The sequence below is a fragment of the Mytilus californianus genome, unplaced genomic scaffold, assembly GCF_021869535.1.
Source record: "Mytilus californianus isolate M0D057914Y unplaced genomic scaffold, xbMytCali1.0.p SCAF_8, whole genome shotgun sequence".
Lineage (NCBI taxonomy): Eukaryota > Metazoa > Mollusca > Bivalvia > Mytilida > Mytilidae > Mytilus > Mytilus californianus.
Genome location: NW_026262734.1, coordinates 34983268 through 35000742, shown reverse-complemented (window position 1 = coordinate 35000742; position 17475 = coordinate 34983268). Strand labels below are relative to the sequence as shown.

The window sequence follows — 17475 nt, the reverse complement described above, 5'->3', positions numbered from 1 at the left end:
TCATGATAAGCAAATGTCGAAATTTCTGTCGTTAAATTTCTTTTTTCACTTGATGCTACAGTAGAAAGACTAAAATGAACTTTAATTTGAATTGAGATGTTTATGTATGATTGTTTATAGCTATTTCACAATTTAGGATAGTTTTGCGGTGTTTCGTTAATCATACAATAGATTTTGTTGAAACCCCCGTCATTTTTCTCACGAGGCGAAGTTAATTATGAAAATCTTACCACAGATAATTTTGGTAAAATTTTCGGTAACTGAGATTTATACTCGAGTTGCATTCCCATAGGTTCCATAGTACAACTATAGGTTAAATTAAAGTAACACGTTGATATATACGAATGTAAGGCACGCAACGAAAGGGAAAAGGAACAACGTCGTTTTGATTACAAGACATTTTAATCATGGAAACAGGTTATTAACAATTACCAATCAAAAACACTATGGAATAATCCTATTCCTCGATTGATTCATCTTAAACAACATTCATGGTTCCTTCAGTCCTTAATCGATGACGATTATCTACAACAGATCTAGATGACAATGGATAGGTTCTTTTGTCGTACATGTAACAATAAACTCTTTTTCGTTATAAACGAATGCAACTTATCACTGGATTTTTATTTTTTATGAGTAACACTATAGTGTCTACTTTAAGTACAGGAATTGTATTTCGCTTTCGAAATATGAGTTCATTATGCTGTTAATTCGGGGTATCAATTTGTGTTGATTCAATCTGTAGATTCTGTGTAGTGGTGTTAAGGAATTTGTTAGACTCTTCGTCTTTTTTTACCCATGGCGATGGCTGTCCTCCTACTTATACATATATATACTGTCCGTCAGGTATCGCCTTCCTTTCCCAGATATTGTTAAAGAGAGGTGAAAGGGACATTCAAATTCACAAGTCGAAAATAAACTGACAACGCCATGGATAAAAAGAAAAAGACAAACTAACAGCAATACACAAAACACAACAGAAAACTAAGGACTGAGCACCACGACCCCCCCCCCCCCCCCCCCCCCCCCAAAAAAAAAAATTAAAACAAAACAAAACAAAACCCAAAAATACAAAAAAACTCGGGGTAATCTCAGGAGCTCCAGAATGGTAAGCAGATCTTGCACAACATGTGGCACAAAAGTGCAAACATGAAAGCGCACATAGTATGTATGCTTAATATCAAGTAATGTACTCGTCATATGTCAAAATGAAAATGGTATTTTGTCAGCCGAGAGGAAATTACACATTTTATGCTTAAACATCTATTGGTGCTTATTGTTGAAGGCATTTAGACTACTCTGAATAATTGTCTTTTTGGAAATCATAACACATAACACATCTCTTTATTTTATATTGGGTTTATTCGTATTTATTTGTAACCGTTGCAGTCTTTTTCCTAATTGGCGTATACCTCATATCTCTAGTTTTGACATTTATTTATCATGTTAATGTAATTATTTTTTGGGACATCTATTATATCTTGTTTATTATTTCCGTTCAACATAGATTTAACTCCAAGCAAACAGAGTATAATTATCATAGTAAATTTTGTATTACAAAACAGTTTATCCACTATTTAACTGCTACATGTATCTGTATGTGTCCAGTGGTTGTTTATTGTTTGTATCTTAGAATACCAATAAAGTATAGGGCAAATTGTGATACTAGTATGTCTTAATTATATTTCCGTGTTTTCTGTATTATGTTGATATTAACAAACATCTTCGTTCTTCATCTAACAGATATAGAAAAATCGATATCTATCAAATGAACAGCAAATTATATAAAATGTCAACAAAGATCATTCTAAATTTGCATTAAAGGTGTAATACCACCACTGATTTTCCCATACTAGTCTTTGTTAAATTTGCACTTTTCAAAAAATTGTGCAGAATTTATCTTTGTTTCAAATAAAGAAATACTTCGCATGAGAACAATTTTATCCTGTCCAGTACTACAAACAAAAACCTCACATAACATTTCATTGCATATAAGAAAATAAATATCACTGGAAGTTAACCAATCAAATTTTCACCCCTTTTTGTCCTGTGTACAAGCTTTAGTATTTTGATTTGGTGGTATTACACCTGAAGTGGAAGCTTTTGTTCTGAGTTCCTTGAAGGCCTTCTTGTAACCTTTAGATGAAGAAAAGTAATTTCCTATGCGTTTAATTTTATCAAGTGGTTGTTGGGATTTTGTGTCATTAATTTGTGCACATTTTACTTCTTTTCTTTTATTCCTACACCTGTTTGAAATATAATCTTTTGCTAATGAATGTTAGTGTCCTTTATCCAAAAGAAGAATTCAGTATATATATATTGATTTTATAAGGTTCGAAAGAGTTCGTGTTTCAAGATCTCTAGACATGCTAGATGTATTTTGTTCTGATACGGATGCCGTATAATTTGAATTTTATTTCACCCTTCAATCAATAACCACTGTGGAAAACCATTCTAATTCATTTTTTATTTTTTTCAGGATGAGAACATTTAACCTTTCCTCGGGTATCCACATGTTCCTGAAAAGAAGAAAAGCATATATTGAACACCAATGCACTCAAAACTCAAGGTCTGCTATTTCCTAGAATAAAAAAATATCCGTTTAAAAACGGTTTATTCCAAACACTTTGTAAATCATTCTTAACAAATCAATTTATATTTTACGTTAACCCGTTCCGTACATTAAAAGTTCGCTCGCAAATCTCTTATTCGATTGTTCAATCCATAACAATTTTTTAAAGGGTTGTTCTATCAAACCTTTAAGATAATCATGAATCCAAGTGCCGAAATTGTTTAAGACAGAAAAAAAAATATTTTTAAATATAAAAAGAACAAACAGAACAAATTCATTTTCGACTGTTAAATTAAGTATTAGCTTATTTGAATTTTTCCAAATACATGATCTCTTTTGGCTATCATAAACTGCAAAATGAAAATAACCACTGCTTTAAATGAACGCTAGGTGCACCTATTGCAATAAACGTACATTTGTAGCAGGATTTCATCTATCGAAAATAAAAAGAGAAAAGGAAAATAGAAGCAAATTTTAAAAAAGTCACAGAAGTTGTTAAGCTGTAAATTTTACCAGTTTCGCCAAGAGGAATGTCTATAACTCCACTTCCAATACATGTTAGAGGTGTCTGGCAGGGACAGCTAACAAAAAATATGCTATTCCAAGGCTTTTCTTGATTGTTGACAAGACAGGCTGAAAAATATGTTATATTACGAACATACACCACACGATTTCATGATGAATACAATATATAAATGCCACATCAAACTATATGAACGGGGAAAATCGAAAGATAACCCTGCATTTTGAATGAAAAAAAGGGAAGAGAAACCTTGTTTCTTTATATAAACGCGTATTGTGAAAAATTTTACCTTGAGAGAACACTTTATATTATAACCACAAGACAATAGTTTGCTAGGCTAAGATGTCCTTAACTCAAACTTACTTACCTCGCCTTGAGTCGAAAAAGTTGTAATTGAATGTAAGAAAAGTTTTTCTCATATTTCATTTCAATTTCCTCAATATTTTACAAATCTTCTAGCTTTTTCGTAGGTGTTATATTAACTGTTTTCCCACTTTCTGCATTCTTTTCTTTTTGTAAGCATACAGCTCAAGTACACTTCGAATAAAATATTTTGAAATCTGGTTTTTGTAATACATGTTCACAGTTCAACAATAATTTTTTTTCCAATATATTTCTCATGAAAAATGGACATTTTAACTGCGTACACTAAGTTTAAAAGGAGATTTAGAATAAAAAGTTATCATCTTAGCCTAAAAATGTATATATCCAGAAAATAGTAAAAGGAACTTAACCCAAATGCTTCGTAATTCCTTACAATGTGGTTGAAATTAAGTGTATGGCTATCGCATTTATGTAAATGTATACATGTATTTGTGATCACGTGGAGCAGGATTTGCTAACACTTCAAGATCAATGGAGATGATCCCTGTTTTTTTTTTTTGTTTTTTTTTTTTTTTGTAGGGTTCGCATTTCTCAGTCTTTAGTTTTTTAAGTAGTGTTCTGTAGAAAGCTGTTGGTTTTTTTGTCCTGATTTTGTTAGTTTGAATGCCTTACCTGCCCCTTTTGTTCCAATATTTTGACATGTCCCGATAGCGTCTGTAGATCTTCTCTTTCGTCCCCTGGGTCGGGTCTTACTAACACAACAAAAACTTCTATATCCACAATCAGAGAAATCATTACATGGCGATCCCTGTGAAATATTTAAATTACAAATGGGCCATTGCAACACTCACAATTTATATTTATAAACAGAACACTTTTGTATTGAAATATAACTCAATGATGTTATTATTAATCATTTTTTTACTAAAAAGAAATTGTTCATTAAACAATTAAACCTTTACTGTACATCTACATGGGGATATAATGAAGGCATTGTAACAGTTGTAGTATTTCTCTGATATTCAACATGAGAATGTTTCCCACTTTCAGAAGATTTTTGTTTATAACCAATAGTCAAACCACTAGTTGTAAATGTATGTTCGTACCATGTATTATTGGTTCATATTAAATTATTATCACTATGTGTATGTATCTTATACATGTATGCTGAATATACTTTTGCAAAACAGTATTATCAAATATACATTTATACCACAATACTGGTATAGATATACCATAGTACTATGATAGTCATATCACCGTACTTATATAGCTATACCATTGTACTATGATAGTCATACCACCGTACGTATATATCTTTACCATTGTTCTGTGATAGTCATACCACCGTACTTGTATACCTATAACATTGTACTTGGATAGTCATACCACCGTATTTGTATATCTACACCATTGTTCTTGAATAAATGTACCATCGTATTTGTATAGATATTCCATTGTACTATGATAGTCATACCATCGTACTTGTATATATATATTATTGTACTATGATAGTCATACAAACGTACTTGTATAGATATGCCATTGTTCTTAGATAGTCATACCACCGTATTTGTATACCTATACCATTGTACTTGGATAGTCATACCACCGTATTTGTATGTATATATCATTGTACTATGATAGTCATACCACTGTACTTGAATAGATATACCATTGTACTATGATAGTCATATCACCGTACTTGTATATCGATACCATTGTATGTGGATAGTCATACCACCGTACTTGTTTATCTATACCATTGTTCTTGGATAGTCATACCACCGTACTTGTATATCTAAAACATTGTACTTGGATAGTCATATCACCGTATTTTTATATCTACACCATTGTTCCTGAATAAATAAACCATCGTATTTGTATAGATATTCCATTGAACTATGATAGTCATACCACCGTACTTGTATAGATATACCATTGTACTATAATAGTCATACAAACGTACTTGTATAGATATGCCATTGTTTTTGGATAGTCATACCACCGTATTTGTATATCTATACCATTGTACTAGGATAGTCGTACCGCCGTATTTGTGTATCTATACCATTGTATTTGGATAGGCATACCACCGTACTTGTATAGATATATCATTGTTCTTGGATAGTCATACCACCGTATTTGTATATCTATACCATTGTACTTGGACAGTCATACCACCGTATTTGTATATCTATATCATTGTACTATGATAGTCATACCACCGTACTTGTATAGATATACCATTGTACTATGATAGTCAGACCACCGTACTTGTATAGATATACCATTGTTCCTGAATAGTCATACCACCGTACTTGTATAGCTATACCATTGTTCTTGGATAGTCATTCCATCGTATTTTTATATCTATACGGTTGTACTTGGATATTTATACCACCGTACTGGTATAGATAACCATTGTACTATGATAATCATACCTCTGTACTTGTATAGATATACCATTGTTCTTGGATAGTCATACCACCGTACTTGTATATCTATACCATTATACTTGGATAGTCATACAACCGTATTTGTATATCTATACCATTGTACTTGGATAGGCATACCACCGTACTTGTATAGCTATACTATTGTACTATGATAGTTATACCACTGTATTTGTATAACTATACCATTGTTCCTTGATAGTCATACCACCGCATTTGTATATCTTTACCATTGTACTTGGATAGTCGTACCGCCGTATTTGTGTATCTATACCATTGTAATATGATAGTCATAAAACCGTTCTTGTATAGATATACCATTGTACTATGATAGTCATACCACTGTACTTGTACAGATATGCCATTGTATTATGATAGTCATACAGCTGTGCTTGTATACCTATTCTATTGTACTTAAATCGTCACAACACCGTACTTGTATAGCTATACCATTGTACTATGATAGTTATACCACCGAATTTGTACAGCTATACCATTGTTCATGGATAATCATACCACTGCATTTGTATATCCATACCATTGTACTTGGATAGGCATACCACCGTACTTGTATAGCTATACCATTGTACTATGATAGTTATACCACTGTATTTGTATAGCTATACTATTGTTCCTTGATAGTCATACCACCGTATTTGTATATCTATACCATTGTACTTTAATAGTCGTACCGCCGTATTTGTGTTTCTATACCATTGTAATATGATAGTCATACCACTGTACTTGTATAGATATACCATTGTACTATGATAGTCATACTACCGTACTTGTTTATACATGCTATTGTACGTAAATCGTCACAACATCGTATTTGTATATCTATACGATTGTACTAGGATAGTCATATCACAGTACTTATACAGCTATACCATTGTACTATGAAAGTCATACCACTGTATTTGTATAGAAATACGATTGTTCATGGATAGTCATACCACTGAATTTGTATATCCATACCATTGTACTTGGACAGTGATATCATCGTACTTGTATAACTATATCATTGTACTATGTTAATCATACCACCGTACTTGTATATATATACCATTGTACAATGATAGTCATACCACCGTACTTGTATACATATACCTGTGTTCTTGGATAGTCATACCACCGTATTTGTATATCTATACCATTTTACTTAGATAGTCATACCACCTTACTAGTATAGCTATACCATTGTACTTTGATAGGCATACCACCGTACTTGTATAGATACACCATTGTACTTTGATAGTCATATACTGTACTTACATAGATATACCATTGTACTATGATAGTCATACTACCGTACTTGTTTATACATGCTATTGTACGTAAATCGTCACAACATCGTATTTGTATTTCTATACGATTGTACTAGGATAGTCATATCACAGTACTTATACAGCTATACCATTGTACTATGAAAGTCATACCACCGTATTTGTATAGATATACCATTGTACAATGATAGTCATACCACCGTACTTGTATACATATACCTGTGTTCTTGGATAGTCATACCACCGTATTTGTATATCTATACCATTTTACTTGGATAGTCATACCACCTTACTAGTATAGCTATACTATTGTACTTTGATAGGCATACCACCGTACTTGTATAGATACACCATTGTACAATGATAGTCATACCACCGTACTTGTATAGATATACCTGTGTTCTTGGATAGTCATACCACTGAATTTGTATATCCATACCATTGTACTTGGACAGTGATACCATCGTAATTGTATAACTATATCATTGTACTATGTTAATCATACCACCGTACTTGTATAGATATACCATTGTACAATGATAGTCATACCACCGTACTTGTATACATATACCTGTGTTCTTGGATAGTCATACCACCGTATTTGTATATCTATACCATTTTACTTGGATAGTCATACCACCTTACTAGTATAGCTATACCATTGTACTATAATAGGCATACCACTGTACTTGTATAGATACACCATTGTACTTTGATAGTCATATACTGTACTTACATAGCTATAACATTGTACTTTGATAGTCATAGATTATACCACCGTACTTGTACCTATACTATTGAAGTTAGATGGTTATACTACCGTACTTGTATAGATATACCATTGTATTATGATAGTCATACCACTGTACATGTATATCTATACTATTGTACTTAGATAGTCATAACACCGTATTTGTATATCTATAGCATTGTACTAAGATAGTCATATCACCGTACTTGTATAGCTATACCATTCTACTATGATAGTCATACCACCGTATTTGTATAGCAATACTATAGTACTTGAATATTTATACCACCGTACTTGTATATAGATATACCATTGTATTTAGATAGTTATACCACCGTACTTTTATAGTTATACCATGCCTTTTTGATGGTCATACCACCGTACTTGTATTGCTATACCATTGTACTTTGATAGTCATATAAAAGTACAGGTATAATTATAACACTATATATGCATATTCATACCCCGCACTTGTATATCAATACCACTGTAATTGTATAGGCATACCAGTGGGTATGCATGTATACTTATATCACTGAACATATATACCTCTGTGTATGTATATGTATACCACTGTTCATACAAAGTTATACCATTGTAAAACTGCACTCTTTTTATCATTTTAATCATTTAATAGTTTAAGTTCAACATCTGCTTTCTATATTTTTTAATAACGAGTTTAAACTTCTAGGCACGATTTAAATGCGACACGAGGAAAGTATTTTCATCTAGCAGATCGTAATCGTCATATGTTCATAAAAGTAAAAATGAAAGCTATGAAGATATAAATATTTAACTCTTTGTTATTTTCTTTTATCACTCTAATAAAATTCTTCCAACCTATTTGGTCAAGAATTTGATTGGTCAACAGTTCTAAAAACTATACTTCTACGATTAATTGAATAATTTTGACCTGTTTACAAAATTATAAATACATCACAATATTTGAATCATACTATTTACAGGAATAATTTTGTTGGATATATACCAGTTTGACAAACACTTATTTTGATCATTGAGAAGCCTGATTTGTCTTTACTAATAGCATATGATTTAAAACATGCAGCTGCTTGATATTTGAAGAGTGAACTCCTTTAGGTTTTCTGTAACCCCTTAATTAAAGCGGCAAGCATGATCGTGTCGAATAAGGTAAAAGACAAGCCCATGGATAAAAATTCGAAACAATATTCTACTATTAAACATTACAACGATAATAAAATGTTGAGCTACACAAACCTCACACAGAACTCATGTGTCCAAAAAGAGTAACTGTCCCTTGTCCACTTGTGAGATTAGACGTGATGGTCTTTACTTGTAATGTTCAGATTAAAATCGTCAAAGACAAAATGATATAAAGAACTTTACACATCTTGATAAATAAGCAAAGGAAAAAGCTACTGTGTCATCCTTTTCAGTTCTGCCTACTTTGTATGAATGCCAATATTTATTGAAATTGATAAAAAGATTGAATGGTGTCGCATATTTTACATACATAAATATACCATGTAGAGTGAGGACTTAATATATGTACTACAATATAAAATACAACAATTAAGGCGAACTGCTATTGAAAATAAAAATGTTTTCAACATCTGATACTTACTTGGTTTGGTATTTTAAATTGAAAATAATAGATATGAAAAAAGGTTTATACGAATTATGAGTGATTTTTTTCTCTTATCATCAAAATTTATATTCATATTCACTGAATGTTACATAAAAGTATCAACATACCACGTTTTGACACTCCGCTGAAAAAAAGAAAAAATATAATAAAAACATATTAATGTTCAAATATCCAAAAGAGATAACAATTCTTACAATCATACCCTGTATCAAAGTCCAAAAAAGCGCTTTATACCAGTGTGACTTCTGACTCCTAAGCAGTAATTAATTATGCAGTTCCAAAAAGAAAAATTACGAAAATACCGAACTCCGAAGAAAATTCAAAACGGAAAGTCCCTAATCAAACGGCAAAATCAAAAACTCAACACCCCAAACGAATGGATAACAACTGTCATATTCCTTGACTTGGTACAGGCATTTTTTCTTATGTAGAAAATGGTGAATCCCAAGTTTTCAGTACCAAATAATGATTACGTATTCACGACGAGAACAAATTAGAAATAGTGAAATTTCGTCCATAAACTTTGCCAAGACGAATTTGGACTGAAAATGGAAAAGGAGAAAACCTTAGAAAAGTGCAGAAATTTGACCGTGCCAAGGAACCCTCAAGTTAATAGTTGTAAATAGATTTCATTAACGAGGAGAATGAATAACACAGTTTTATCTCTGTCCAGTCCTATGTAGACGAAAAAAGCGTCAGAATTACCATGTTATAACATTGGCATTTTTTATCAGCTTTTTAATCATGGGGTTTTGGATTTCTCTGTGCTAACTGGACGTGGCCGCGTTTGTATACATCATGCACAGCCAATATACTTGGTAACCTTTGTCTTTGGGACTTCAAAGTAAACAAGGAGCATGCAACATGTGAGTTACCTTTATAAGACAGTTAGTTAAATGCTGGTAATGTTATATTATGATTTTGAACTTCATTTTTAAATCTTTGTCCTTCAATTTGCTTAGACTAGAAAACACCCGCGACATCGTAGATCCGTGACTAAATTAAAGTACCTACGCCTTATTTTAAGCCTGGATTTTTATTATTCGTATTGTAATCTGTTGTAAATGTGTGCGCTGGTGATTCCCAAGTAATTAAATATTGTTACTTTTGTATTTTAAGATTTTGTATAAGTTATCAGAAGTTATTCCTAGTTTTAAGTATATTTTAATGAGCAATTAACGTACGTTTTACTTTGAGTTATAAGCTGTATCGATAACGCTAAATATGGCGCATTTTTGTCATGTGTTGTTCAAAACGTTACCGTTGTGTCAATATTCTAAGCGTGAACCCAAAAGTGTACACTTATGAGTTCTAAACTGGAAGAATTGATATGTCTAGATTAGTTTAGTCACAATAGTTTATTATTATAATCGTTTTGAGCCAAAGACTCCTATATTTTCTGTCACGTTTGACGTTATGTTTTTCTTCCTGCTTAGAATGTTTACTTCCGGTAGTTTAAAATAAATACCAGTTCAATGTTAAGTTCGTCAGTCTTTGCTGTTTATATTTGGCCTACAGCAAGGCTCCCGGGGGGTGTGGGGGGGGGGGGGGGGGGTAAAGGGGGGGGGGGGTCATAGAGACAAGAAGCAGCGCATTTAGCTGTATGCCTCGCCGTATATTTTATAAGTAAGCATCGTAGTAAAGAGGTAAGATGCAGCATAGATAGTCTCGCATTTATTTGCATTGTAGATATTTAAAGATAATCCCGTTTGGTCCGTACAAAAATACAAGAAAGAATGCTATTTTAGTAGCCCCGCCTCGTATGTAAATGATGATGTTGTTAGAATATTGTACATGTATGTAATTGTATCAGCAGTTCCAGAAGTTTAATAAACGTATTGTTTTGTACTATAGATTATCTATTCACGCTACCATTGCTGAGACTCTGAGGGAGCAGACATCAGAATTGACGACCGTATTGATTTATCCCTCGTATAGTTACAAGTTTTATGAGTTTGTTCTTATTTCTTTGCTTTAAAACTAGACAAAACATAGCAAGAAGCAAAAACTACGATAAAGTCGTGCTGATTATAAGGTGCATAGTTTTCTCTGCTTTCAAAATCTTTCTATTTGAACCCGTCCTGGTTTTCTTACTACAACCGGAAAATTCATGTGACAAAGATTGAATTTAGTACTATTAATACATGTACGAAGTTCATGACCTGGTTACTTTAGTATTATAGATTTTGCGGGCAGTACGTCGACTGAGCATGCGCGAAAGCGCATAAGACACGGATCGATAACGGTCTCCGAAGTTGGATATTTTCTCAAAAATTGGCGTTTTCTGTGGAAAAAAGATTGTTTCAAAGACAAATTTAGGAAGTAGAAAACATTACATTTATACGCCATATCACAAATATTTCCGACTGTGTATGGTTTCAAAAGAGTTGCGGCTCAATGTAATCGGTCTCTTCCTTAAGTAGTATATATAGTTGTTGGTTTGATCACATCTGTTTTGATTAAAGCGTTGTTTTTTATTGTGCGTGTGTCTTATTTTAAGTGTTCTTTATATATGAAAAGTTTAAGCTGCTGTTTGTAAACATGTTTTGTCCTATTGAAGATCTGTTTTAGTTGAAGTGGTATTTTGCAATGTTTGTTCATGACCCTTGTGCTTGTATTTGTATTTTTACTGTTTCTGTTGTGTACACATTACTAAAATTTTTTTTTATTTTAAACATGAAGTAATGCTTTTGCACTTTGATTTTGTTTTTATAACTAGTTTTGCTGACTGCACATATTCCTTGATTACATAGGTTCTTTGTTGTTTTTACTTTAACATGTTTAAGTTTGTTTTCAAGGTTACTTGATTAAATAAAGGCAACAGTAGTATACCGCTGTTCGAAATTCATAAATCGATTGAGAAAAAAAACAAATCCGGGTTACAAACTAAAACGGATGGAAACAAATCAAATATAAGAGGAGAATTACGACACAACAGAAAAACAACATTAAAATGTAACACACACAGAAACGAACTATTATATAACAATGGCCATTTTCCTGACATGGTACAGGACATTTTAAGAAAACAATGGTTGGGTAAACCTGGTTTTGTGGCTAGCCAAACCTCCCGTTTTTATGGCAATGTTAAATATAGATATGACAACAGTACATGACAGGACTACAATACAAATAAATGGGAGAACAAATAGGACAGAGAAACATACGAATAATAGCTAAGAAAAGGTACCAAGTTTAAAATTTAATACGCAAGACGCGCGTTTCGTCCACACAAGACTAACCAGTGACGCTCAGATAAAAAAAGTTCGAAAGCCAAAACAAGTACAAAGTTGAAGAGCATTGAGGACCAAAAGTTCCAAAAAGTAGTGCCAAATACGGCTAAGGTTATATGTCTGGGATAAGAAAATCCTCAGTATTTAGAATAATTCATACTTTTGCACAGTAAATTTTTAAAAATGACTATATTATAGATATACATGATAACACCGAAGTGGTGACTAACTACAGAATAAAAACAGATACATAAAACAACATAAACCAGTACATAAAAATTCATAGCCGAGTGAGCCAAAGAGATCAACACAAAAAAAATGTGACGTCACATTTGAATTTCTGAAATTTCCCCCCAAATAGGATAGAATTAGGATAGAATTCAAGATTTGGTTTATAATACTCATATAACATTTATTGATAACAATGAAAATTACAATACTAATTAATATAAAATGTGGTAGTATTTAGATAATTAATAGTATTATCTAGCTATGTCGGTGTTTCTTCTAAATCAACATGATCAAACTGTAAACCAAATATATCGTATAAATTTAGTTGACCCAAACTAAAATATAATTAATGAACTGGGTGATTAATTATCTTTACCATAACACACGATTACAACAGAAAAAAATAAGATTTACAACTACAAACATCAACATTGTTTTCAAGGTTGAGTGAACATCAGCATTGGTTTTAAAAATGTTTGAACATCAGCATTGTTTTCAAGGTTGTATGAATATCAGTATTGTTTTCAAGTTTGTATTCACATTAGTAATGTTTTCACTGTTGTCATATATCCCAGTGAACTTGAAGATAAGGATACTACTGATACAAGAAGGACTGCTTCATACCTTGATCTTTTCCTCAATATTGACACAGATGGACGACCTCACACTAAAATCTATGATAAATGGGATGATTTCAACTTCACAATGATCAATTTCCCTTTTCTCGGCAGTAACATACCCTCTGTGTTTACATATCTCAATTGATACGTTATGCTCGTGTATGTTCACACTATACTGACTTCATATACAGGAGTGTGCTCCTTACGCAGAAAATGCCCCAACAGAGTTATGAGGAGGAAAGATTAAAAATGACACTCCGTAAATTTTTATGGACACCATCACGAATTGATTGATCTATAAGATATGTATGTGTCTAAGCTAACTAATTACATTTTTACCACGTCTTAGATTGTGGTTTAACATTCATGTTGTCTGTCTGCTAAGTACCGAACGTGACCTATTCCCGAATATGACTGTTATACCGAGTGTGAATTTGGATTGCTATACAACGTGTCTCGGTATTTTGTACATCCAACATTCATGTATTTATTTATGATGTTTCTGTTATGGTTTTGGTTGGATAATGTGTTAACGTTTGTCTTATCGTTTGTGGTCCAAATAATTATAAATAAACTTTCAAAACCAACATTGTCATGAAAATTGTTTGGACTGGTATTGTGAAAATATTTGTATAAAGTTCGAGATTGTATTTCGTTACGTAAGTGTGTCACTGTCCTGTTGTGTCTGTCGTTGATGGAATATGTTCGTTGTTTTTCTGCGGTTTGCATGTTGTGTCGACTATTATATTATTTGTTTGTCCGTTTCTCTGTGATAAGCGAACGTTCTTGCATGTGTTCTTGCATGTGTTCTTGCATGTGTTTGTGCTGTATTTCTGTCACGTAGTGTTGTCATTTTAGCGATATTTTTTTACATTGACACATAAGCATATAAAACCAGGTTCAACCCACCCTTTTTTCTTAAAATGTCCTGTACTAAGTCATGAATATGGCAGTTGTTATCAAATAGTTCGTTTCTATGTATGTAGGCGTTTGTTTGGTTTTTTTTTTTTGCACTTCAGTGTTCCTCTTGTTCCTTTGTTTTCCTCTTATAGTTGATGTGTTTCCCTCGGTTTTAGTTTGTAACCCGGATTTGTTTTCTCTCAATCGATTTATGACTTTTGACCACCGGTATACTACAGTTGCCTGTATTGTGTATTGTACACTTGTCTTATTTTCGGTTATGTTGTTTGTATTTATATAATTTTTTTCGTCATTATTTTGTTCGAACACATATCGTATGTTTCCAGTATCCATGGTATGTGTAAATATTGTTTTGAGTGTTCTTGATGAAATTAAATAAAAAAGCAATTCGGACGCATGAAATCTATAAAATTTTGTTTTCATTGTTTATTTGTCCCAGTGTTATTTGGTTAAATCTCCTTCTGGCAGTGCTTCAATTTTAAATTGATATATGTATGTCTAATTTTAGGGCATTTTTTTACTGTGCATATGTCTTGTTCTTGCTAATATTTGCTATTTATGGGACCCTTTTTTGAAACTATCTTCTTTTTAGTGTTGTTTGTTATTACATTTTATTTTCAATTCTGCATGGTGTTGCTGCATCCGTCTAAAATTGTTATCAGTGATTGATATGAAAATAAGAAAATGAAGTATGATTGACAATGAGACAGCAACTTTATAATTTGTTTTAAATGGAGTTGACGCTGTCGTGTTATTTTGTCAAAATTGTATGCAAGAGCAACACATTCTAGTGCAAGAACGTCCGTTCATCCCTAATAAATGTAAAGACATTTGAAATGAAAATAGGTTCACATAATTTATAACTAAACCGCAACTTTTTTGCATGGCAATCTAAGTAACCAACGGCATATTCAGTCAGGTTATTGGTGGACGAAAATCTTTACATGAGAGCGCAAACGTTACTATAAAACGCTTGTAAATTTTTCAGATCAAAATGCATTTCGTTTTTGTTGGAAGGCTTAATAATCCCACTTGAAAAACTATCGTGGTTACTCTTACAATTTCATGGAGTTATTTTAATGACTCCGTTCTCTTTATATTTCTTAAATGGATATCATTGCCAATTTAACACTGTATTTTAATTAATCAATGAATACAAATAACTTACCAGTATGAATGATGAGTAAAGCTACAACACAAACAACGAAGGATGTCAGCACGTTTCTCATTTTTCTAAGATGTGTACAGTACGAAATATTTCAAATTGTAGTTTATAGAAGGTATATTACTGCAACAGGTGTGAAAACAGTTCATATTGTTTAATCAGGTGGAAACAAGTGGGGAATAATGCATAGATATTGCAATAATTTTACTTGTGTATAGTTAAAGATTAACCAATATATGTAACAATCATCCGTACTTTCTATTATCCAACACATGTTTTCTTAATCCAGTTACAATACAGGTACTTGTACATGTAGAAAAAGCTTTTGGTCTATTTCTTTTCCTGACTTTAAAAAAATATTACAAGCATGAGAAGTAATATTAAGCATGTAATGCTTCCCTTTAGTGATTTCAACAAATAGTGAATTAGTTCTATTACATAATTGTTATTTTACGAAAATGTCGGATAGCTTTTTTTCTAAGTTATGGCTTAGCATTAGTCCGTTTATATAACTATAATTTGACGGTAGTTGTTTTTGTCAAGACATTATTCATTTTCTTTGCATTGAAATACCAATTTTAAATAATATGTCAATTTTACCGTGATAATGATTATCGAAAGTAAAGTTAGAATTCTGTTTATCGTAAACATATTTCTTTTGTTTCGATGTAAACTTTGTTTTAAACATGTGGGTTTTTCTTTTTTTTTTTCATTTCAAAAGTATCAAATACATTCTTTGATGATTATGTATATAAGTCAATTCAAAATTATCTCCAGTCTTTAATTTCATAAATTTTACAAATCTAGAAATTAGGATTTTTACATGAAAAGAGATATTTGAACTTAATAGAATTGAGATAGGAAACGGGAATAAGTCTAATAAACTCGTCATTGATACCAGGACTAAAATTTTGTATGCCAGACGCGTATTTTGTCTACAAAACACTCACCAGTGCCGCTCGAATCAAAAACTTAAAAAGAACAAAAAAAAAAGGTTAACAATTCGACTAAAGAAAGCAGTCATATAAATAAGTCATATTATGTATGTTCGAAATCTTAATATAGTTCAAAATGAAAATAATGTTTTACTGAATTGTAGTTTACTATATAATGAAATTTAACAGTATGCAAAGATTCTGATCTAAAAAATATCGTTAAAGGTGTACCATGTTAGTTTATAATGGAGGTGTTTCACTTCGTTGTCTTTTGGATGTTTAGTAAATATGACTTGACGCAAAATAAATAAATAGATAGATACAAGACGTGGCCAAAATATTTACCAGATGAACTAGATAGAGATAGTTTATTTCCATGAAAAAATGGTCTAGAAAGTAATATTTAAGGTCATGCATGACAAGGGAAGATTTATAAAAAGAAAATGATAGGTCAAGGGAACTGAATTTCAGAATGTTACGCCATTAGGGCGTTCAGGCACATGTACATGTAAAAATGATAGAAATGTAAAACGATGAAATGTTTATTTATTGCAAAGTAATTCTACAACTTTCTATTTCGTATCATCATTGTTGATTTCTGAAAAGTGTTAGATGAATTCCTCCAGTAGTACCAAGATATTCCTTGTGCTCCCCTTCCTTTAAACACACCATTAAGGTTTGAATGATGACAGGCACCAAACCACCAATCTCATGTATACGAGGCTGCACTATTAAAACTTCCGTTCGTGTCATTGTCATTATCCTTTGTACTGAACCTTGTGTCGTTATGATAGGCCAAGTTGTCACCTAAAAATATGTTTAAACATCAAG

General features: G+C 32.0%; 1 protein-coding gene across 1 annotated transcript; it reads right to left on the bottom strand.

Moving 5' to 3' along the window:
• Nucleotides 1-2420: 2420 nt before the first annotated feature.
• LOC127712690 (uncharacterized) lies at nt 2421-15773 on the bottom strand. The gene is made up of 5 exons (XM_052219289.1): nt 15713-15773; nt 9647-9663; nt 4092-4227; nt 3086-3205; nt 2421-2519 (listed from the first exon to the last, which is right to left on the bottom strand). The coding sequence occupies exons 1-5, from the start codon at nt 15771-15773 to the stop codon at nt 2491-2493; spliced, it is 363 nt and encodes a 120-aa protein (XP_052075249.1). The 3' UTR covers nt 2421-2490.
• Nucleotides 15774-17475: the final 1702 nt, after the last annotated feature.

Coding starts and splice junctions, on each gene's coding strand:
- LOC127712690 (XM_052219289.1), bottom strand. CDS start 15,773: ATGAGAAACGTGCTGACATCCTTCGTTGTTTGTGTTGTAGCTTTACTC. Junction 3,206..4,091: donor TATTGGAACAAAAGGGGCAG/GTAAGGCATTCA, acceptor CATATTTTTCAG/CCTGTCTTGTCAACAATCAA. Junction 2,520..3,085: donor CATTCCTCTTGGCGAAACTG/GTAAAATTTACA, acceptor TCTTCTTTTCAG/GAACATGTGGATACCCGAGG.